Source organism: Misgurnus anguillicaudatus, chromosome 3, assembly GCF_027580225.2.
Source record: "Misgurnus anguillicaudatus chromosome 3, ASM2758022v2, whole genome shotgun sequence".
NCBI classification, from domain to species: Eukaryota; Metazoa; Chordata; class Actinopteri; order Cypriniformes; family Cobitidae; genus Misgurnus; species Misgurnus anguillicaudatus.
The window spans coordinates 6758247-6784285 of NC_073339.2; the positions used below are offsets into that span (position 1 = coordinate 6758247).

The 26039-nt window shown below is 36.9% G+C and overlaps 1 protein-coding gene across 2 annotated transcripts in view; it reads right to left on the reverse strand.

The window, feature by feature from the left end:
• Positions 1–291: 291 nt before the first annotated feature.
• Positions 292–26039, reverse strand: part of LOC129444016 (uncharacterized) — a 163192-nt gene continuing 137444 nt past the window's right edge. Inside the window, exons 1-3 of one of the 2 annotated variants that reach the window (XM_055204347.2) lie at positions 6194–6454; positions 5798–6098; positions 292–1666 (exon numbers count right to left, since the gene is read on the reverse strand). In XM_055204347.2, the coding sequence (XP_055060322.2) occupies positions 690–1666; positions 5798–6098; positions 6194–6346 (1431 nt within the window). In that variant the 5' untranslated portion in view covers positions 6347–6454 and the 3' untranslated portion in view covers positions 292–689. Of the gene's footprint in view, positions 1667–5797; positions 6099–6193; positions 6455–26039 lie in introns of those variants that run through there. The other variant, XM_073860368.1, reaches the window with a different exon arrangement.

A 26039-nucleotide genomic window follows, 5' to 3' on the forward strand; every position in this document is an offset into this window, starting at 1 on the left:
CTACCTAATGCACGTTACTTGTAATGCGTTAGCCCCAACACTGGTTAGCAATGTAGCTGGTTGGCAATGGGAAATTGCAACTTAGTTAGCAACTATATGGTTTTGGGAAATGCACCCCAGATTAGGAATATATGGATAATTTTTCCCATAGTTTAGATATAGTTCCCATGTCCTGTCAGGATATCACTAAATCTGTGCTCAAATTTCAGCTCTGTTGTGAGAGTTAATACTTCAAATCAACCATGAGGTAGACACAGAGATGAAGAGAAATACAGCAGACAGGAGATGAAGTGATGTTGAATGAAATAAAGATGCTTTATTGAATCTTAGTTGCATTCTCGATGCTCTGACTAGATGCAGATTTAGAAGATGTTATTATATCAAAAACAGAGAGTGGACACTTATTGTTTTATAACATTATTGTGATGTTAAGAAAACCTTGCGAGGTAGTCCATTACTGTACATAAGATTTTAATAAAATTAAGAAAAATAATGTAGAATATAATAACGTCATAATTTTGTACAAAGGGTTTATAGGCTAATTTGTTTTCGTCGCAAATAACCGAGGTCAATGTAAAAATCATTAATAATAAAAGCTATTGCTTTCATAGCATGTTATAGTGTTGAACATTCATGCAGAACAGGACCACACGGTCAGTCTGGAAAGTCTTTTAGATGCTATGATGATTTCAGTGTATTTGTTCATCAGTATGTTCCTTCTGATGATTTTGAAGACTTTTGGCATGAGTGAATTTCTTCTCACAGATCAAGCAGACGTAAGGTTTCTCTCCTGTATGAAGTCTCTGGTGTGAAACTAAACTGCTTCTATGACTAAAACTCTTCCCACAGACACTACAGTGATGAGGTTTCTCTCCAGTATGAAGTCTCTGATGAGTTTTAAAGTGACCTGACTGGGCAAAGGTCTTCTCACACTGAGAGCATTTGTAAGGTTTCTCTCCAGTATGAATTCTCTGGTGTCTCACTAAATGTTCACGTCGACTGAAACTCTTCCCACAGACATGACAGTAATGAGGTTTCTCTCCAGTGTGAAGTATCTGATGGGCTGTAAGAGTAGTTTTACGATTGAACCGTTTATCACAGTGTAAACATTGAAAGGGTTTCTCTTTAGTGTGTATTGTTTGGTGTGATTTTAATTTACTTGAATCCCTAAAGGTTTTTCCACATTCACTGCACTGATATGGACTGTCATTGGTGTGTGTAAACACATGTTTCCTCATATTAGATTTTTGGCTGAATCTCTTCTCACAGTGAGGACACTCGTATGGTTTTTCTCCTGTGTGAATTCTCTGATGAGAATCAAGATTTGCTTTGGTTCTGAAGTAATGGCCACATTCAGTGCAGTAGAAAGACTTTTCATCACTGTGTGTCCTCATGTGAACTTTCAGCTGAGATAAGCAGCCAAAATCCTTCCCACACTGCTCACAGTAAAACGATGACGACTTCTTTTTCTCTATATGCTCTTCTGAATGAAGTTTCTTCTCTTGTAAGGTAGTAAAGCTGATCTTACATCTCCTGCAGGTGAAAAGTTTCTGTTCTGTGTGTTTTCTCTTTAAATGTCTCTGTGAGCTCAATGTCTCTCCACCAGTGATGCAGGAAAGAGTCGAGGAGGTTATTTCTTCATCCAAACATAATTCACTCTTTACATCTGAAAGAAACATAACATAATGAAATGCACTTTTATTTACACAAAGAAGGATGAATTGAGATTCTGTATCTTTTCCTATATTCACACAGAGACAGATGTCAATCATGGGTCATTGCACATCAAATAAACCAAATTATGGTAACATACACAGCTAAAAACATAACTAGTCCTGAACGACAAAATATTAAATTCAATGCATTGAGTAATCCACAATTTTGTAGTTGTAAATCTTTCACAATCCGTGATGCATTAAATATGATGCAATCTGGGAATAACTATCGGATGTCATGAAGGATTTATATAAAGAAATCAAGTATAATCTATATGCATATAACCAGTTACGTGTATCAATTAGTTAACCATTATGTATTTAGGTTGTTCTATTACCAATATGCATTGTAATCATGTGTTGGAGAAGTTAGGCATACATTGTGAAGGTCTACCGCATAGTTTAAATGTCAAGGGTCACAGAGGGTCTTAATATAATGAGTAGCCCCCGGGCTAATGGCTAATAAACTTATTGTATTGAGCTTACATGGAGTTTGTGGGTACCCAACCCTATATATAAAAGCCATAGTACAGAGAGAGGCAATCTGATCTTGCAGGATCTTCTCAGGACCTCAGTTGGTTCAGAGATGGTTCACCAGGAAGGACTCTGCTTTTTTGTCCGGGTTAATAAAAGTCTATCGTGCGAAAATGAAACTTACTGCTTTAGTATTTTATTCTTAAAGAACCCAAAAAGAAAACCACAACAATTGGCACCCCAGATGGGACTGGAAAAGACCACAACAATTGGCGACGAGGATGAGATAAAGACCACAACGTGTCTCAGAAACAATTCAATTCATTGTTATTTAAAGTGACAAGCTGGAAAGACTGCATCTTTAAAAAGCATCTTTTAAAAGCCTCTTTGGTGAGGAACTACTTTCTACAACCACGGATAAAACAGACGCTCCAGATAAAGATAAAACAATTATTTTCATTGCTTTATTCGCAAGGATGACATGATGTGACTGACATTATTGCGCTGGTTCCTCGAAAGTTTACATCCAGGAGCTCTGATCTTCGAAGAAATTAGGGCACAGGGATAATCACTTCTGATTGGGATTGACAGACTGATTTTGAGCTAGGGAACTGATAGACACACGTGAAGTGTTTAAAAACAGCGTTTGTGCCCGTGGTTGTGTGACCAATGACCATTCTTTCCAGTCAGAGATATGTGAGCGTATGGCTCAACTAATTTGAATGACCTATGGACGGTTTCATAGGATGCACGTGCACTAACGCGATACACGTCTGGATCCGAACTTTACTTCCACTTTCTTTTTTTAATGGTCTGACTAATCGCTAAACTGATCTCTTGAACAAATGCCGCGTCGAAAATAACAAATGTTTTGGTTTCCTATGTAATCTGTGTGTTGATTTTTTGCTTGTTATAAATAAACTACGTTTAAAGAATTACTTGAATTGTTATTTAATCTTGGCGAAGTTTACCGGAAGTTAAGTCCGGGCAACGATAGGCGCTTGTTTATGTTGTTACTGCTGAAACCGTCTATAAACAGGAGGTGTCAGAATGATACAAACAGTATGCCGTTACTGTGATGATACTTGTTGAATATTGCATGGCTAGAAAAGGCTCTTACCCAATCAGATTCAAGTACCAGTTATATTTGTTAATTTTTTTATTTTCCACACACTCTTACCTCTCTTATTACCTTTATTTTGATCGTTCATTAGTATGATTTCTGTAGTATTCTTCATGTATGTTACTCTCTGTAAAATGTGATGCTGTTTTTTATGAAATACGAACCAAATACAGTCACATTCCTATCTTACCATATCTGCGCTACTCACCTGACCAACGGTGAGCTCATACTGCCAGAAGCTTGCGGAAGGCTCAATATCTAGCACCAGTGCTGTGATTGGCTGAAACGCTCGGGGCACAGGGAGTGCCTTCCAGGCAGCGCTGCCTTGAAGGCTTCGTTGAGGGCTTAAAACACCAACGAGTCAGGAGGTCAGCTCCTGCTGAAAAAATGCTAATTAAATCCAGGTGATTGGAACAAAATACTGGAGAGGACTTTTACTCCTGGCACATGGATTTGACACCTCTGCTCTCATCTACTGTTTTACATTATTTTATAATCTACTGATTGAAGACTCCTTAATCGCGTTTACCTCACTGTTTTATTGCTACCACCCAGCTAGGAGAAAAAAGTTCTAAGAACGTTCCCTGAAAGTTCCCAAAAACGTTCTGCCAACGTAAAAAGTGTCCAGTTTTCTTTAAGTTCTAAGAACGTTTCTGTGTTGTCTGAACGTTAGAGGAATGTTAGGTTTTACCATTTTTAAAAGTTATGACAATGTCATGTTTTAATGTTCACACAATGTTTAAAACAACAACTGTTTATTATATTGACTTGTTTAATTGTTATGTAAATGATTGAGAAACATTGCATTTTATTATTTTATAAAACGTTATTTCTGAATGTTCAGTAAATATATTGCTGTAGAAAACACAATTCACTTATTAGATTTAGATGTTGATGTTTTGTTTCATTTTAAGACACAATTATTGTGATTAGTGTTTGTTTTAGTTGGACTCTTGACACTTGACTTTTTGCTTGCTAGTTTTTTCTCTGGTTGTGTTAACTTTGTGCTAATGCACCACACTTGTTATTAACGTGGAACTTTAATAGTGTAATTCTGTGGTTGTTGGTGCACAATGATAAAGATCATTAGCCTACCTAATTCATTTACAAATCAAAAGTTCATTCTCTGACAACAATGCAAACGAGATCCAGCACATTCACAGCAGTTTGTCATTAAGGAGTTTTAGAAACTTTGGACAAAAAAACTCCGCCGTACAATTGGGACGCACAAACATCAAGAATCAGAGCACGAATCCCAACCATGGTGACAAACAAAATTGTTTGAAAAAATCCTTATTTATCCATGCTGCAGTGCATGTTGGGAATCCTGAATGAGATTTGTAATTTGTTAATACCCAGCATGCATTGCAGCATGACGTTTTTCATTTAATTGTCACCATGGTTGAGATTCATACTCTGATTCTTGATGTTTGTGCGTCCCAATTATATAGCAGATATTTTTTGTCCAAAGTTTCTAAAACTCCTTAATGACAAACTGCTGTGAAAGTGCTGGATCTCTTTTAGATTTTTGACAGAAAATAAACTTTTGATTAGTAAATTAATTAGGTGATGGTCTTTACCATTATGTACCAAGCACCACATAATTATACTATTAACTTTTCATAACAAATGTGGTGTATTAACAAAAAGTTAACACAACCAGGAAAAAAACTAGCAAGCATAACATCAAGGGTCAAGTTTCCAACTAAAACAAACACTAATCACATCAATGATGACTATAAATGTGAAACAAACATCAACATCTAAACCTAATAAGTGAATTGTGTTTTATACAGCAATGTATTTACTGAACATTCAGAAATAATGTTTTATAAAATAATAAAATGCAATGTTTCTCTATCATTTACATAACAATTAAACAAGTCAATATAATAAACAGTTGTTGTTTTAAACATTGTGTGAACATTAAATCATGACATTGTCATAACGTTTAAAAATGTTGGCACTTTTTACGTTGGCAGAATGTTTTTTGGAACCTTGGGAGCTTTCAGGGAACATTCTTAGAACTTTTTTCTTCTAGCTGGGCATTTGACGTCATGTATAGTGATGAAAAAAACAATGGCAGCCTCAGATTAAAAAGATTTTTAAAGTTTATTAAAACATGACATTTCTGTACTTTTTTATTTTTACATTCATATTGGTAACACCGATGTTAGTCTATACATGCTTTTATAACCAGGGTACCTTTAAACAATCGCTCATAGCTTTCCGTCTCTTAACCTAATTGTTAAAATTTCACCATGTCATGATTTTTCCCAGATCGCATCACTTATGGCAACATTTCTAGAATGAGATGAAGATATTTTTGTGTCGTTTTTAAAAGCCAACATGCCTCAAAAAGATGTCATAATCTCTCCTTTAAGATTTTTGACCTTTTTTGTCTTTTGGTTTGTGACTTAAAACTCCCTTTTATAAAACAATGACAGTTATGAATAAAAATACAATTATAATTGAGTAGACATACCTGAGAGTATAAAACCATGACCATCATTATGTTTGTCTTCATATTCATCTGCTGTGGCTTCTGTTCTCGTCTGCATTTGGTTTCCATTGTCCATCGGTTTGACTGAACACATGTTGAGTTTGGTCTGCAGGATCTGCTGCTGTTCTCCAGCGTTACAGACAGAATCCAGAGACTCTGTGGAGGTTTGATCAATAGATTCCTCATCCTGTAAGTCCTGATTACTGTCACACACTGTAGTGTCCTGAGCGTCTGTGTGCTTTGACTCAGTATAACAGAGTAAAGTCAGACTGAGCTCGGAGTCCTGTGTGGAAGATTCACAACAAACACACACACAGAGTAAGATTAGAAATGATTTGATGTTGTCAAACAGGTAAAGGGTGTTTAAGCTGTACAAACCTCTCTCTTCAGTCCTTCATCTCCTCTTAACCTCAGCTTTGCCTCCAGTAACGCCACCTCTTTCTTCAGCTGAGAGATTTCTGTGATGAAATCATCAATATCCAGCATGGACAGATCAGTTCCTACTGATTTACAGCACATCACATCCATCATCAACACTAAAATACACAGAAACAACTCAGACAAGACTCTGTTTACACTCAATAAAACACTCAAGAAAGAAAACCACTGAGCATACACAAACACATCACACGCGAGCTCTTTCTTCTTCTGGTGTTTTATGGCGGTTTGGCAAACCAACGAAAAAGGTGCATTACCGCCACCTACTGATCTGGAGTGTGGAGTGAGCATAGATTTGGAAGAAAGAAATGCAAAAAAATAATAATAATAATAATAATAATAATAAATTATTTAAAACCTAAATTCTGTTTATTATTCCTATGTTTTTCAAATATTTAAATAACACTTCTTGAATTCTTGATTGCCTACCCTCATTTCCTAACAATACTTTTAAAGAAAAATTTTCAACTCCCATACATCGTAATTCTTGTATTAATTGAAATCTCTCCCTTTCATATGCAGAACACTCCTTAATAATATGTATTACTGTTTCTAATTCTCCACACTTGTCACATTCTCCCGATTCATGTTTACCTATTTTAAATAGACTATAGTTTAATGCTATATGTCCAATTCTTAGTCTTGAGATAATGACATCCTTCTTTCTATTTCCATACCACTTCCTCCCATTTCCAACATTCTCCTGTATCTGAAAGAGATGTCTTCCTTTAGTTTCATTATTCCACATCTTTTGCCATTTCTTATTTACTTCAAATGAAATCACGCTCTTGAATTCTGTTTTACTCAAAGCTACCTTAATATCTATTTGTGCATGATCTAAAGCTTTCTTTGCTAGCAAATCTACTACTTCATTACCATCCACACCCACATGAGCAGGCACCCAAAGGAAATGTACCTCCATCCTTAACTGCCTGATTCTAAACAGACTTTGTAATATTTCAAATATTAAGTCTTGCCTTGATTCTGATTTTCCACTTTTTAGACTAGTGAGAGCAGCCATTGAGTCACTACATATCACAGTTCTTTCTGGTTGGACTTCTTCAATCCACTGTAGAGCTATTATAATAGCTAAAAGTTCGGTAGTAAAAACTGACACTTGATCTTGTAAGGGGAGCAAATATGACCCCATCCTTCCGTTTGGCCCAACGACGGAATCCAAACGAAGGGTTATAGCGCGTTCGGTCTTTTCCGGCGCTTATAAAGACAAATTAACGTTACGCAACTTTAGAATCTGACTCCAAAGATATAAAACGTATTGTAATATGAATCAAAATTGATGTAATTGTGGAATGTGGATAAACATTTGATCATTCTATTTCCTCATGTTTACATTGAACTCATTCATTCGATTACCCATGTCGTATCGGTCCACATCGGCCGTTATGCAGATTCCGAACACATATTTGACCGTACTAGAAGTTATGACTAACACAATTTAACAATGCCGCTCCCGCGATCTCTTGCTAAAAGTCCACATATAGCCTCATGCAATCGTTTGTATACAACTTAGTACAAAATTCACACTATAACCAGAGGTTCAGGCTTAGCACCATCTAGCCGAATATAGTTCAATCATATTACTATATACAACTTAATTATAGCAGAAATAATGACCAGCGGTTATGACTTATCACTTCGATAGCCCACATACAAATACGATTACCCAACAACTTAGTGAAAGTGTCACGGTACGTCTAAACCGGATAATGAAAAGTAACAGAAGATGAACCCAAACGCAAGATGTAAGAAAATATAACAAAGATTTATTTACAAAAACTGAAACACCCACGAGGGGGTAAAACGGAAAGGAACAAAACAATGTGATGAAACACAAATAACTGGAACAGATAACCGGGAACCATAAAACTTGGATTTCACAAACATCAAACAACGCACGCACACCACACAGAGAACACAAGGGCATTATAAAGACACCACATCAATGGGGAACAGGTGAACATAATTAATCACTTAAGACATGATTACATAAGGGAGTAGGGTAAAAGTGACAAGACACTGGGAATACGTGTTACACAGATATGATGTGAATACACACGTATTCCCACATAAAACAATGCTGCCCTGGTCCTGCCCTCTGGATAATAACCAAGGTCAGGCAAGACCATGACAGCCACAAAACACTGGGAACACGTGTCACACAGATATGATGTGAACACACGTGTTCCCACGTACACACACTGCTGCCCTGACCTTGCCCACAGAACATAGACCTGATCTATACTAAGGTCTGGCAAGATCACGACAGCAACAAGACACCGGGAACATGTGGCAGCCACACACAGAATGTGATCCCACATGTCCCCACACAGAACATGATACTGCCACGGTCCTGTCAGATGCACTCAGACCTACATCTAGCACGGATGTCTGACAGGACCATGACAGAAAGTTAAATAATTAATCTACCATGCAATAACTAGAGGTTCATGACTAAAGCAATTTTAACAATACCGCTTCATGTGTACGGACTCTCATTAAAACGTATCCATATAGCCTCACACAATCTGTTATATACAACTTAATTCAAGCTCTACAATGACCAGAGGTTCGGGCATAGCACCGTCTAGCCGAATATAGTTAAATCATATTACCATATACAACTTAATCAACGTAAAGCAATGATTAGAGGTTATGACTCATCACCTTGATGGCCCACATATCAACACTACTGCGTAACAACTTAGTTAGAGGTAGAACTTAATTAACACGAATTAACCCCGATCAAAGATATGTGGTAACAAAGGATATCGTAATACTTTATAGTAACTTAGAAGAGTCAATAATACAGAGCAAATTAGAATGAATGCAAAACGTAACAATTTATTAACCAGGTAGGTAAAACATAATTCAGAAGCCAATTTACAATCCAATTCATATACGAAACAAACGAAAAACCATTGCATACCTGGTAAGGAGATGAAGATCTGGTTACAGATTCCTCAAAATAAAATAAAAATACATGATGCTATATCAAAGATACAGCATCATGGGGGTGCATTTCTAGATATTGAAAGTCCCCCTAAGTCTTCTACACATCTCCTTAAATAACCAGAGAACAAAGCATATAGGAGTTTGGTTTTGATTGGTTGTTGTAAAATCAGGGGTGTAGCCTAATATACATACAGTGGGTGATTGGTCAACATGTCTAAGTTAGGAGTAGTCTCCCAACATTAGGTTAAGTTTACTTATTTATTGTCACAGATTAACATTGAATCCTGTTGTCATATTAACAAACCCAAATGTACCACTTGCATTAAAACACTTCATATAACACCAAACAAAACCAGTTTCACATTCTTTGTACATGTAGAATGTATTGCTTTTATAAAACATGAGGAGAGGGGGACAAGAAAGTGTGGTCGGGTGTGACTCTGTCCCACACCATGGGGTAACTGTCTTGGGGGGTAGATGTGAATTCTTTGAGGAAGGTTTCGGGGTAGATGTGAATTCTTTGTGGAGGGTTTCAGATGATAATTCAACAAGGAATTAGGAAGCGGTTTCCTGTGGATTCAGCCATTTGTTGCTGGCTTCAGGAAATACCTTTTGTCAGGGTTTGGCACCACCATTCAGCTCTTACAGCTCCGCCCATTTTGATCAAGTCGGAGAGACATAACAGTCCCGATGAGATCAACATACATCTCGGTGGTGTCCAATCAAAGTTCAGTGTGTCAACCAAAGCCTGTGTGCTTCGTTCGATGAATGTCCCATTCTTTCACGGAAACCACCTGTTCTTAGACGTTCTGTCTCTTTGAAGAAAGTTGTCACCTCTGAACGGTGAATTCAGACGTCGTCGGGTGGGGGTATTGACATTGACAATACATCACTGTGTGAAACACCTGCACACCTTAAGGACCATTCATTGATTGAACACTGACCAATATCAATAGGCTTGGTAACACTATAACATGATAGTTAGGGCAAACCATAAATAAAATAAAATAAAACATTACACATGATAACTTGATGTGAAAATGGGCAAGTGGTACGATAGGGTCGAATACCTCTGATCTATAAAATTACCATCATTCTTTCCCACTGTTGTACTTGGAGTTTAGCTGGATTCAAAGGTACTTGGTCTCTGGATATTAAAGGAGAGGATGCAAAAGATCAGGTTAAAGCAATAAAAACATCACATTGAGGTATGCATATTATAAAAATAAAACCCAGAAAATGAAATGTTAAAATAACCTTGAGGTATGCATGTTACAGATTGTATGAAAATAAAACCAAGAAAGTGTTAAAATAACCTTCAAATATGCATATTATAGATTATATGGAAACAAAACCCAGAAATTGTTAAAATGATCTTCAGGTATGCATATTATAGATTGTATAAAAATAAAACCCAGAAAATGTAAAAATAACCTTCAGGTATTAACATTCAGGTATGCATGTATTTGGTCATGTGAAAATAAAAGAAAATAAAAACCAGAAAGTGTTAAATAACATTCAGGTATGCATGTAAAAAAAAAAAAAAAACAGAACATGTTAAAGTAAAATTTGGTAATGCATCTCATAGGGTGTATCAATAAACGTGATAGTAAAATATTGCTACAATAGATTTAGGTATGGGCATGGTAGCCCATATAATAATAATAATAATAATAATAATAATAATAACAATAATAATAGGCACATAATTGTGTAATCGTTCCATACACACATCTATCATGAATGTTTCTAGGGAATTCTGAATTCTCTTAATATAAACACCTTGTAGGCCTAAGATTATCTTAAGAATATGTTCAGGACATGTTGAGTCCATGAGCACAATTGAAGATTCAGAATCTCGCGTTAGATTTCTATGTGTGCAGGTATGTGCCTATGTGTATGTGTATATATGTGTGTGTGTGTATAGGCATGTTTATGAGTATGTGTAGTCCATACACTTTTGTGTGTATAGGTAGGTGTATGAGTGTAGAGATATGTAAATATTTGTATAGGTGTGTGTGTGATCTCTGATCTGTTGGCTAAGTCACATTTGATATTAGGAGTTGAGTAAATGGTTTGATTGATTCTTGACAATTGTCTGTGCTGTTATTTAGTGATAAGTTGAGGATCAGGGCGCCACTGGTCCTCACTTATGACAACAACAGTCAGATTATTGATTTGAGATTAAGACAGTAAGTTTGTTATTGCAATTAAAAACATAATTATCAAAGTGTGACTTTGCCATGTAAGTTTCTTATGAGTGTTGTAGTTTTGCTAATATGGGTGCGAATGATATCACTTTAGCATGTGTATTAGATTAGATGGCTCTGTTGGTGTAACAGGAGAATGTTGGTTTTAAGTGTAGTGTTCAGTTTGGAATATGTTGTGTGGTGCGTGGTGATAAACATGATAGTTTTAAATGTCTTACATACAGAGCAAATTAAATGTCAAAAATAATAGTATTAAACTTAGAAAATTGCTCTTTATCAAGATTTCAGTAGACATTAAACTGATCAAACTTCTGAAAAGAAAACCCAAAACAGATGCTTAAATTCAGACAGTTTGAAATAATGACTAATTCTTGGTAAGTGAGTGTTTGCTATGCGATTTAATTTAACTGAGGCTATGTGTGAATACCATGCTGCAACAAAGGTGAGGAGGATAAATTGTGATGCAAATTTAGTCCTGTTGTTAAAACAGGGAGCCAGTTCGATATTATCGGTATGAGGTTGTAATCTGGCTCAATAAGTCTTCCAACACCAGTGTTTTTAGTTAGGAAACATGGTAAAAGTGCTACTGGATCCTGTTGTGAGGTAAAACATTTTCATTAATGCAATTAACACATTGTAGCCACATGGCATTTTTGTGCTCCTCTTTAGGGTCTGACTGCAGCTATACAAGGAATAGCAGAGTTTACCACATAGGAGACAAATCCTTCAACATAGAAACACATACGAAACAAACAACTAGAATGTGTTCTATAGAAATATCAATGCCTTACGATCAATTACAAATCAGAAAATGTAAACGGATCACTGCAATGAGAATGTTAAACACATGCTAACTGGCTGTTAAGCCACACAAGCATGTGCCCAATCTGTATTGGATTAAAATTGGGTTAGTGATTTCCAGTTAAATGGGTTTGGTTTACTATCACAAGTGTCATGTAATATTTAAGTGTTAAAACATGGCAACATGTGACAGCACATTCCGCCCTTTTGACACTGCATAGTGGACCAATTCTGTGGGTTTGGCCTGTGCAAGTTATTTCATAGTACATTTAATGCACCACATTTTACCATCTGAGGCCTGTTTGGCCATTATAATATAATGTATATTGCAACTTGATCACAATATAGATTATATTACATTAAAATAGTATAAATTAAAAATACTTTCATTACTGATCTCTTTTAAGGAACACCAGGCTGGTGTTTGTAATTTGCAAGATGTTACTGTATCAATGTATTTGAATGTGAAAAGGTGTCAGCCCTGGACAGACTGGTGTGAGGCACAGACGTTTATTGGTTCATGCTAATGTATTCCTACAACAGTTTCAAGACTAAGAATTGTGTGGCCTTTCACATCTCTATAAAGCTGTATAAAACTGTCTTTAAACAATATTCACAGACTCATAGGGAAAGACTAAGCCAAGAACTTTTAACAGTCCTGGTGTTTATCAAGTTCTTAAAGAACACTGAGATTGATTAACAGAAGGAAAATATGGTTACAGACAATGTCTCTCTAAAAAAAATGTTCTCTCTTGGGAACAATGGATAGCCCGTTATCTGAGTGGGGGGTAAGCCCTTTCATCTCAGTTGGGTGTCTCACAGTGAGAGATAAGACCATTTGTGTTGGCCTGGGACAACATTATATTTTCCTGCAACAATTTTAGGTTTTGCTTAATTGTATCTCATCAATGGAGAAATACTACATTGAATTAGAAGTTTGTAATTGTAATATGACTTACTGATTCCATTCTATCCTCATTCAATCCAAAGTGATATTTTAGAAGACTCACTCACAACAAGCAATCTTTACTAGTTTTAAATCATCTCCCTACTTGCTTAATGTCCACCATTCAGTTACATTTCTCTATGCGTTGGGGATTTTTAAATCCAACAACGCTGCCTTCAATCATTCATACATTTCCTTCATTCTCCAGCTTGATTACAATATTACCTTAATTCATCAAATATAGATTTTACACTGGTGTTTGCAGCATTTAAAAACCTTACTATCTGTGTGCTTCTCACATTTCAATTGTCCAAGTCCTCCTTTCACATGCAAACACATTCATTGCATTGTAGTTTAAATCATCCAACATCATTGTTTAATTGTTAAAGTTTGTTAACTATCTTTTCTATGTTGTGCATTTGCTGTCACAACAAAAACAATTGTGTAGAATTTGGTGATTTAAATTTAGATTCTAGATGTTTTCCTTGTTTGAGAATCAGAACAAATTTTGGATGGTTTAACTCCAATGTGAGACGATCTTTTGTTTTCCGTAGGCACGTAAACAAAAGATCTTAACAGAGCAACGCAATTCATTCTCCATTAGCATTACACAGCATTTTCCTAATAATGTGGTTTCATTTAACTTTTAAGCCCCACCGGATTTGTTCTCCGGTCTAACATTAGGTATATTTACAACCTATTTCATAAATGTGGGATGTTTAAAACATTCCCTTCAACATTTTTAAAAGGCAAAGAAAAGATTGACTTACCACATCAGCTGAAGAAATAGAAGAAGTTCAAACCTTTAGCTCCATGAAAAGACTCTTATTCTCCAGGGATCGCATCAATCGCATTTTGATGAGGTTTCTCACTGGTTGAATATCACGTCGGGATCACCACTTTGTAAGGGGAGCAAATATGACCCCATCCTTCCGTTTGGCCCAACGACGGAATCCAAACGAAGGGTTATAGCGCGTTCGGTCTTTTCCGGCGCTTATAAAGACAAATTAACGTTACGCAACTTTAGAATCTGACTCCAAAGATATAAAACGTATTGTAATATGAATCAAAATTGATGTAATTGTGGAATGTGGATAAACATTTGATCATTCTATTTCCTCATGTTTACATTGAACTCATTCATTCGATTACCCATGTCGTATCGGTCCACATCGGCCGTTATGCAGATTCCGAACACATATTTGACCGTACTAGAAGTTATGACTAACACAATTTAACAATGCCGCTCCCGTGATCTCTTGCTAAAAGTCCACATATAGCCTCATGCAATCGTTTGTATACAACTTAGTACAAAATTCACACTATAACCAGAGGTTCTGGCTTAACACCATCTAGCTGAATATAGGTCAATCATATTACTATATACAACTTAATTTTGGCAGAAATAATGACCAGCTGTTATGACTTATCACTCCGATAGCCCACATACAAATACGATTACCCAACAACTTAGTGAAAGTTAAATAATTAATCTACCATGCAATAACTAGAGGTTCATGACTAAAGCAATTTTAACAATACCGCTTCATGTGTACGGACTCTCATTAAAACGTATCCATATAGCCTCACACAATCTGTTATATACAACTTAATTCAAGCTCTACAATGACCAGAGGTTCAGGCATAGCACCGTCTAGCCAAATATAGTTAATTCATATTACTATATATCAACTTAATCAAAGACAATGATAAGAGGTTATGACTCATCACCCTGATGGCCCACATATAAACAAGACTGCGTAACAACTTAGTTAGAGGTAGAACTTAATTAACATGAATTTACCCCGATCAAAGATATGTGGTAACAAAGGATATCGTAATACTTTATAGTAACTTAGAAGAGTCAATAATACAGAGCAAATTAGAATGAATGCAAAACGTAACAATTTATTAACCAGGTAGGTAAAACATAATTCAGAAGCCAATTTACAATCCAATTCATATACGAAACAAACGAAAAACCATTGCATACCTGGTAAGGAGATGAAGATCTGGTTACAGATTCCTCAAAATAAAATAAAAATACATGATGCTATATCAAAGATACAGCATCATGGGGGTGCATTTCTAGATATTGAAAGTCCCCCTAAGTCTTCTACACATCTCCTTAAATAACCAGAGAACAAAGCATATAGGAGTTTGGTTTTGATTGGTTGTTGTAAAATCAGGGGTGTAGCCTAATATACATACAGTGGGTGATTGGTCAACATGTCTAAGTTAGGAGTAGTCTCCCAACATTAGGTTAAGTTTACTTATTTATTGTCACAGATTAACATTGAATCCTGTTGTCATATTAACAAACCCAAATGTACCACTTGCATTAAAACACTTCATATAACACCAAACAAAACCAGTTTCACATTCTTTGTACATGTAGAATGTATTGCTTTTATAAAACATGAGGAGAGGGGGACAAGAAAGTGTGGTCGGGTGTGACCCCCTCCCACCCCATGGGGTAACCGACGCGGGGGGAAGATGTGAAGTCTTTGAGGAAGGTTTCGGGGTAGATGTGAATTCTTTGTGGAGGGTTTCAGATGATAATTCAACAAGGAATTAGGGAGCGGTTTCCTGTGGATTCAGCCATTTGTTGCTGGCTTCAGGAAATACCTTTTGTCAGGGTTTGGCACCACCATTCAGCTCTTACAATCTGATAGTCTTTTTGCAATGTTTGTCTTAAAAGCAGGAATATATACTGCTGCTGCCGTTCTTTCAGACTCTGGATCCTTAGAGCCATCAGTGAATACCTGTAGTACAGCATAATACTCTTGTGTAATATACTGTTGAACTACCAGCTCAGTTGGTAAGCTCATCTCCAAATTTTCCAATATTTTGTGAATTTGTAAATCTATTGAAGGCATTTGAAACAGCCAAGGGGGAATTGCTGGTATAGCAACAGAAGGAGCTATTACATGATCTTTCAACTCCAAATTGTTTATCTCTTTCCTTACCACCCAACCGAAACTAGTTATTTCTTTATATTCATACTCCCAACAATCTTTCAAAAGTGCTCTAACTGGATGATTTTCCTGATGTCCCTTTACACCGTACAAATACCTTTGTCTCAGCTGGAGCCTACGCATTTCTATAGGCAGTTCTCCCATTTCAACTTGTAGTGAAACTATCGGGGATGATCTAAATGCACCACAACATATTCGCAAAGCTTGATTTTGAACAACCTCAATCTTTTTAAGTATTGTTTTGTTCGCAGAACTGTATACTAAACATCCATAATCAATGTTTGACCTAACCACAGCATAGTAAATTCTTTTTAATGACTGACACGTTGCCCCCCAATCAGCTCCTGACAAGCACCTTAACACATTTATTCCTTTTTTGCATTTTTCTATCAATTTCTGAATATGAATTCTAAAATTTAATTTAGAATCCATCCACAAACCCAAAAACCTTATAACATTTACTTGTTCCAGCTTATACCCATACATTTTAATATTCAATCTTGGACTATTCTTCTTTTTCGAAAAACAAACCACTTGTGTTTTTGCCACAGAAAATCGGAAACCCCAGTTATTTGCCCATTCTTCCACCTCATTCACTGCTTTTTGCATTTTATTTTCTACAAACGAAACATTTCGCCCCCTTTTCCATAGTGCTCCGTCATCAGCATACAAAGACCTTCCAATTCCAGAATCTACATTATGATAAATGTCATTAATCATTAAATTAAAAAGAATAGGACTGCTCACACTTCCCTGGGGAGTTCCATTCTCAATTGGAAGAATCTGAGAAAAAGCAGTTCCTACCCGTACTTGAATCGTTCTTCCAAATAAAAAACCCATAATCCAGTTATACATTCTTCCGTCAATTCCCAAGCTTTCCAGTTTCATTAAGAGCCCCTCTTTCCACAGCATATCATAGGCTTTTTCTACATCAAAAAACACTCCCACTAACACTTCTTTATTAACTTGAGCTTTTCGAATTTCAGTTTCCAAACATAATATTGAATCCATCGTATTTCTCCCTTTTCTAAATCCACTTTGACATGCAGAGAAAACATTCCTACTTTCAGTTACATAGGTCAATCTGTTCATAACCATCCGTTCCATAACTTTACATAAATTTGACGTCAGCACAATAGGTCTATAATTAATTGGCTGAGAGTGGTCTTTTCCTGGTTTGGCTATTGGTATTACCACCCCATGTTTCCAATCTGCAGGTAAATTCCCAGTTTCCCATATTTTGTTAAAAAGTCTTAGAATCATAACGCGAGCTCTTTCTTTCTTTAGTGGGTTTATTATCGGACTAAAGAGCTGCAGAGCGCCTCCTGCTGTACTGGAGAGAAAAGACACTCAACATCGTCAGACTCGCACACTGGTATATTATAATACATAAATACATTTCAATTGTAACACTAAACATATTATTACTGCAGTGCAGCCCTAATATGGGTTAGAATTATAAAATAAAACACGCAGCTATAGTAATAGAATAGAAAATTGAAGTTGAAAACTGAACTATAATGAGTAGCAATTTTCAGCAACCTTGCTCTAATTCAGCAATGGGTAATAGAACACAGAAATCACTAAGATGGGCTATAAAAATAAAAACAAACAAGAGAAAGCAATTCAATTTTGTTTATATAGCGCTTTTCCACAATTGTTTAATTGTTTTAAAGCAGCTCTACATTAATAAAAGCAGGAGAAATCACAGTAAAATCTGTGGACAACATAAGAACCAGAGTAGGCTGCGGAGTAGCTGATTCGATTAAACATAGTTATGCGTAGTAATATTAACATATCCCTTACAAAAACTGACCATGGTTTTACTACCGTTAAAATAAAAAAAAACATGGTTACTGTAGTAAAACCATGGTAAACCCAAAATAAACATGGTTTCGACAACCATCCCTGCTGAAAAAAAACAATGAAACCATAACAGAAAATTAGAATGGTTTCCATTAAAATACCAATAGACACCATAAGCTTTCACCATTAAAATCATTACACTGTAGTGTGTTTTTGGCCTTATTCCATTAGAACCAATACATAGAACCAATAGAACCAATACATACCATTAGAGACCAACAAAAACCAATACACTGTAGTGTGTTTTGGGCCTTATTCCATTAGAATCAATACAAAGAACCAATACATACTATTAGAGACCAACAAAAACTAATACACTGTAGTGTGTTTTTGGCCTTATTCCATTAGAACCAATACAAAGAACCAATACATACTATTAGAGACCAACAAAAACTAATACACTGTAGTGTGTTTTGGGCCTTATTCCATTAGAACTAATACATAGAACCAATAGAACCAATACATACCATTAGAGACCAACAAAAACCAATACACTGTAGTGTGTTTTGGGCTTATTCCATTAGAACCAGTACATAGAACCAATACATACTATTAGAGACCAACCAAAACTAATACACTTTAGTGTGTTTTTGGGCCTTATTCAATTAGAACCAATACATAGAACCAATACATACCATAGAGACCAAAAAAGACCAATACACTGTAGTGTGTTTTGGGCCATATTCTATTAGAACCAATAAAAAATTCCCAATAAAACCAATAGAATTTCTGTAGTGGTGTCTATTGTTTCTATTGTGTCTATTGTTTTAGCAGGGATGGTTTTCAAAAAACATAGTAAAACCATGGTTGGTGTAGTAAAACTACACTTTTACCCCAAAAACATGGTTAATTTTCGTAAGGGATAGAAGACAGCTGACCTTATGGGTTGAATAAAAACTCCTAGGAGAAAAATAAAAACTATTTTTAATAAGAGGAAAAGTCCCTGTATTTATTCCCATGCTGGTTTGGTGCTGGTGTATCTGTGGTCACCAGCATACCAGCACCAAAACACAACATATGCTGGTCTTGCTGGTATGAGAAGCATGGGATGCTGGTGCTGGTATGCTGAAAATAATATATACAAAATTTGAACAAAAGGTTTCTCAGCTGTTCTTTGTTGTATTATGCGTCCTTAATAACATACTAAAAGTTTACCCAAGTTTCACTACTAGAAAGGTGTAATTTTCAAGATGGCGTCCAAGATTTTTGATATCTGACATTTGATATTGACTCATTCAAATGTTGTTGGCAGCACAATGTATTACATTTTGCTCAGACCAAAGACATCCTTGACTACTTAAACCACATACCCCACACCCAGATTTGGGAAACTGGTTGACAGTCAGTTCCTGAGCAGTATGACGCTTTTCATGGCTTTTTCACTGGGTACAGTATGTAGTACACAATACTTTTTTAGTACCACTTCGGTTGAGGTTCCAAACAAGCTGAGCTGATGCTAAAAAAAAGTGACATGAAAACGCTGTAGATCATTGATCTGAGAGAATCGTCACAACCAGCGTCATTGCTAAATGCATTGTAGTTTTACCTTTGTGCATGTGCGGTCTCAAGTAAACCTTTTGTCATCTGTGCTTTGTTGTAAATTCCCAAACTCCCTTTTAGCAGTAAAAAAAAAAACATTCACAGCAGTGTTTTTCAGAATTGCACACGCACATCTGAATGTATGCATGGCATTTTTGCAACTTAAATGATGCTCAGCGACTTCCAGGACAGCCAGAAACCTGGGAGTGATCATTGATGATCAGCTTAGTTTCACAGAGCACAGTTGCCAGCACTGCCCACTCATGTAGATTTATCCTCAACAACATTAGGAAAATTAGACCTTTCCTATCTGACCATGCTACACAGTCCTAGACCAGACTCTTGTCCTGTCCAGACTGAACTACTGCAATGTGCTACTGGCCAGACCCCCAGCCAGCACAACCAAACCCACTCTGAAGTGATACTAAACTTAATGGAAATGCTAACCAAGCCAAAGTAATGTGAGCTGGAACGACCCAACCTGTGTGGTATGCAATGGAAAAACTGCTGCCCATGAAAGCCTCGTGCAGATGATCTATTCTACTGTAATTGCACAACTGTCTGCCGAACACAATGGTGCAGTTGGAGGGCATATATTCAATTCACTTTTATTTGGATGCCTGCTTGTGGACCATGTCAAGTTGGGAATTGTGAGAATCACTATAATCAACCTCTATGGTGTGTTGACTAATGTTAATCTAGTAAAGGTCACATTGCAAAAAGTATACAAATTAAACCAGAATAAAAGCAAACAATTGAAGAAAATAGAAAATATATGTATAAATATAGCTGTAGACAGCGATACGGGGCCAAGCAACAATGGTCCTGCAACACGCAACGAAGCTGAAAGGACATGCAATTGAAGAATGCAATGTAGCAGATATGTATGGGAACTATCAGCACACAGGACTCAGAGATGAGAATGAACATAATGAAAAAATAAAAATTTTGAAGTATAATATTTATTTGCATGCTGAAAGAAGGACCGATTAGTCCAATGCTGACCTAGAAAACAATTGAACCACCAAAGCATCATACATGTTACACATGAGACTTAAACCAAAAGAGCACAAACGAAATAATACCTGTAAAAATAATAAAGTAAAATACAAATAATGAATTGAAGCTTTTGACTCTTAAGTAAGAGACTTCAATTGCTGCCCTAGCCAGGATTTGAACCCATGATCTCCAGGTTTCATGCCTGTCACCTATCTGGTTGAGCTACAGGGGAGACCTACATACAGACAGCTGCTTAAGCTAGATTGCTGTAGTGACAATGTGTATGTTCAAGTTTGGAGAGATTTTTCTCAAGAACAGAATATTTTTTTAATCCCCTGTAGGTAGTCAAACCTGTTTGAACATTTGACGCTACATGACACAAATTTGTCAACCATTTTAATTGCTGCCCTACGCTGGATTTGAACCAGCAACCTCTGGATTTCATGCCCATCACGCATTTGGTTGAGCTACTAGGAAGGCATAGATTATCCCATCAAATATTCTCCATAGAAGTTTAGTTGATTAAATGGTTTAAAAGTTATTCCTGTTTACAAATGTATTACTTTTGAACAAAGATAAATATCAAAATTCTGTTTGGTCATTTCTATGTGGCTCAGTCCAAAGATAATCTGAGCCAAATTGTGTAACAATTCAACAAACACTGCAAAAGTAGTAGCAAAAAAACTGAATACTGTACTTTTCAAAATGGCCGCTACTGCATTTTTGAACTGGTGATGATGCTTGGCCACCAAATTGCAAGCCGTGCAGAACATGGAAAACAGACTGGTTGATAATAATAGGTGAGAATAAACTCAAAACAAATATTAATAGAAAAACATAACACATGCATCAGACGGGATTCGAACCCTTAACCTCTGAGTTTTGATGCATGCGATTTAGTAAACTGAGCTACACAGGCAGTGTAGCTTGCCAAGGTTTTCAGAGCTGCAAGCATTCAAATGGAGGAAGGAAGGTGCAGACATGACATTGCAGAGCAGAAATAACAAAATTACAATTTATATGAGAATCAGATAGTTTAAGTGAGAAGAGTTAAAGTTTAAGTCAAGAAAAACATGTTGTATAGGAATGCACAACATGTTGTAATATTATAGTCATAATAATTTAATATGACAAAGAGACAATGTCACAGGGACAGTCAACTTTGGACAGGTATTTCTCGGGAATGGCAGAGAATATCAAAAATGTGTTCGGTCATTTCTGTGCGGATTGCTCCAAAGGTTATGTGAGCACAGCCTGGCATAAAATAGACTTAATTTGCAAAAGTAGTAGCGAAAAAACTACTTCACATATGCTATGAAGTAAGATATGAACAGAATGTTGAAAACTGACAAATGAGATATCGTTGCAATCGACATAAACCAGTGAATAAAAATTCACAAAGAAAATGAATATCAGACAAAGTTTTCAGAAGTTATGGGCTGTTTTATATAGTTTATGAACCCTAGGTGGCGCTGTCTTCAGATTTCCCAGGTACCTTCAGGACATCATACCGTTGCATCCTACCGATTTTTGTGCCGATACATTATATAGAATAGTAGTTATCCCAATTTAAAACAAAATTCAAAATAGTGGACAGGCGGTTTGGTCATTTCCGGCATAATATATATCGACAGATTGGTCATGAGCCAAGGAATCCATAGACACTAAGATCATAATTTTCTATCAAACATTTCAAGAGTTATGGGCAAAAATAGCCATTTTTCATATCTCATGACCCATAGGTGGCGCTGTCCTCAAATTTGGCATGGTACCCCAGTGCATGGTCCTTATGAAGGGTACCAAGTTTCATTTCAATTGATCAAAGAATGGCCGAGATAATGACTCAGAACGAATTTTGGGTCGACATCGATAAATGTACGCATTTATTACTTTTGAACAAAGATAAAAATCAAAATTCTGTTCGGTCATTTCTCTGCGGCTCGGTTCAAAGATTATCTGTGCCAAATTGCGTAACAATGCAATGAACGCTGCAAAAGTAGTAGCGAAAAAACAAAATACTGTACTTTTCAAAATGGCCGCTACTGTAATGGGTGGAGTCTTAATGTAAGGTGGTCACTGTAATGAGCGTGAGGAGAGGAATCAGATGTAGTAGGTAGAGTTTTTGTTGATCAAATGATTCTACAGTTATAACCATTTGAATATTGAATTTTTGAAGTGTTGGTGGCGCTATAGAGTTAATGCTAGAGACCCCATAGTTGGTCACATGACTATTTAGGACCACCACTACAAGTGTGCCAAATTTGTTTCATTTTCCTATGTACGGTTCATAGGGCTGCCATAGACTCCCATTGGGGAAGAAGAAATATAATAATAAATATAGCTGCAAGCAGCGATACGGGGTCAAGCACCTTCAGCGCAATGAGCACCCAAAGCACAGCAAAAACCGCACAACGCAGCAAATGCGCAAAGCGCAGAAAGCGCGCAATACAGAGCCCGAACCCGAAGCAAAGCAAATGCAGAGCAGAACCACTGCAGTGCGGAGCAACAAGAGTAAAGATGGCAAAAATATAATATCAGACAAAGTATTCAGAAGTTATAAGCAGTTCCATAAGAACTGTTATAGTTTATAACCCCTAGGTGGCGCTGTACTCTGACTTCCCAGGTACCTTCAGGACATCATGTCGAAGCTCCTTTCTATTTTTTGCGCGGATATGTCCAATAGTTAAAAAAATATAACAAATTATGTGAAATTTCAAAATGGCGGACAGGCGGTTCGGTCAAACCCGGCATAATACACATCGACAGATGCGGCATGAGGTAAGCAATCCATAGACATCAAGATCATAATTTTCTGACAAACAGTTCAGAAGTTATGGGCAAAAATAGCCTATTTTATTATCTCATGACCCATAGGTGGCGCTGTCACCAAATTTGGCATGGACCCCAAGTTCATGGTCCACATGAAGTGTACCAAATTTCATGTCAATTGATCAAAGAATGACTGAGCTACAGCTTCAGAACCATTTTTGTGTCAACCTCGTTAAGTTTGCGCATTTATTATTTTTGAACAAAGATAAAAATCAAAATTCTGTTCGGTCATTTCTATGCAGCTCACTCCAAAGATCATCTGTGCCAAATCTCATAAAAATTGAACCACATTTGAAGGAGGAGTAGCGAAAAAACGGAATACTGTACATTTCAAAATCGCCGCTACTGTAATGGGTGGAGTTTTACTGTAAAGTATTAAAAACAACAAGCATGAGGAGAGCAATCACGTGTACTAAGTAGAATTTTCATAGATCAAGCGGATCAGCAGTTATAACCATTTGAACATTGAATTTTTGAGCTGATGGTGGCGCTATAGAGTTAGTACTAGAGACCCCATTTTTGGTCACATGACTTTTTAAGACCACCACTACAACTGTGCCAAATTTCATCATTTTCCTATGTACGGTTTATAGGGCTGCCATAGACGCCTATGGCTAAGAAGAAGAAGAAGCAGAAATATAGCTGCAAGCAGCAACACGGGGTCAAGCACCTTCGGCGCAATGCACACAAAGCACAGCAAGCACACAAAGCACAGCAAGCTCACAATGCACAGCAAGCACACAAAGCACAGGAAGCACACAAAGCACAGCAAGCACACAAATCACAGCAGGCACACAAAACACAGCAAGCTCACAAAGCACAGCAACCACACAAAGCACAGCAAGCACACAAAGCATAGCAAGCTCACAAAGCACACAAAGCACAGCAAGCTCACAAAGCACAACCAGCACACAAAGCACAGCAAGCACACAAAGCACAGCAAGCACACAAAGCACAGCAAGCACACAAAGCACAGCAAGCACACAAAGCACAGCAAGAACCACCACAATGCAGAGCAACAACAGCAAACATGGAAAAATAGAACACATGTGAACTACAGACAGGTTGAGAAGAATTGATGAGGAAGAACAAAACGTCATGATTCAGGTGGGATTCGAACCCAGGAACTCAGAATCTCAATGCATGTGGTTTAACTAGATGCGCCACTCAGTTGACACAGTTCATGAGGCAGCAGACAAGAGATTAGAGAGCTGAAAGGATTAACATATGTCAATCACCAAAGATGCAGGAAAGACACAGCAGAAGCACCACAATGCAGAGCAACAACAGCAAACATGGAAAAATAGAACACATGTGAACTACAGACAGGTTGAGAAGAATTGATGAGGAAGAACAAAACGTTATGACTCAGGTGGGATTCGAACCCAGGAACTCAGAATCTCAATGCATGTGGTTTAACTAGATGCGCCACTCAGTTGACACAGTTCATGAGGCAGCAGACAAGAGATTAGAGAGCTGAAAGGATTAACATATGTCAATCACCAAAGATGCAGGAAAGACACAGCAGAAGCACCACAATGCAGAGCAACAACAGCACACATGGAAAAATAGAACACATGTGAACTACAGACAGGTTGAGAAGAATTGATTAGGAAGAACAAAACGTCATGACTCAGGTGGGATTCGAACCCAGGAACTCAGAATCTCAATGCATGTGGTTTAACTAGATGCGCCACTCAGTTTACACAGTTCATGAGGCAGCAGACAAGAGATTAGAGAGCTGAAAGGATTAACATGTCAATCACCAAAGATGCAGAATTGACACAGCAGAAGTAGAAATAACAGAAAAACAATGTACATGAGTTCAAGTGAAATTGAAGACAAGCAGACCATTATGTATAGTGATGCTATACAATGTAATATACAGTCACATTAATTTATTACTATGACAAATAGACAACGTCACAGGCACGGTAAACTTTAGAGTGGTATTTCTAAGAAAGAGAACAGAATATCAAAAATCTGTTCGGTCACATCTGTGCGGATTGCTCCAAACATTATACGAGCAGAACCTGACATAAAATACACAAAATTTGTAAAAGGAGTAGCGAAAAAATCATTTACCATATGCCTTACAATAACACCTGAACATAATGTTGGAAAATGACAAACAAGGTATCGTTGCGATCAGCATAAAACAGTGAATACAATTTCACAAAGAAAATGTATATCAGACAATGTATTCAGAAGTTATAAGCAGTTCAATAAGAACTGTTATAGTTTATAACCCCTAGGTGGCGCTGTACTCTGACTTCCCAGGTACCTTCAGGATATCATGTCGAAGGTCCTTACCATTTTTTGCGCGGATATGTCCAATAGTTCAAAAAATATAACAATTTATTTGAAATTTCAAAATGGCGGACAGGCGGTTTGGTCAAACACGGCATAATTCACATCGACAGATGCGGCATGAAGTGAGCAATCCATAGACATCAAGATCATAATTTTCTGACAAACAGTTCAGAAGTTATGGGCAAAAATAGCCTATTTTATTATCTCATGACCCATAGGTGGCGCTGTCACCAAATTTGGCATGGACCCCAAGTTCATGGTCCACATGAAGTGTACCAAATTTCATTGCAATTGATCAAAGAATGACCGAGCTACAGCTTCAGAACCATTTT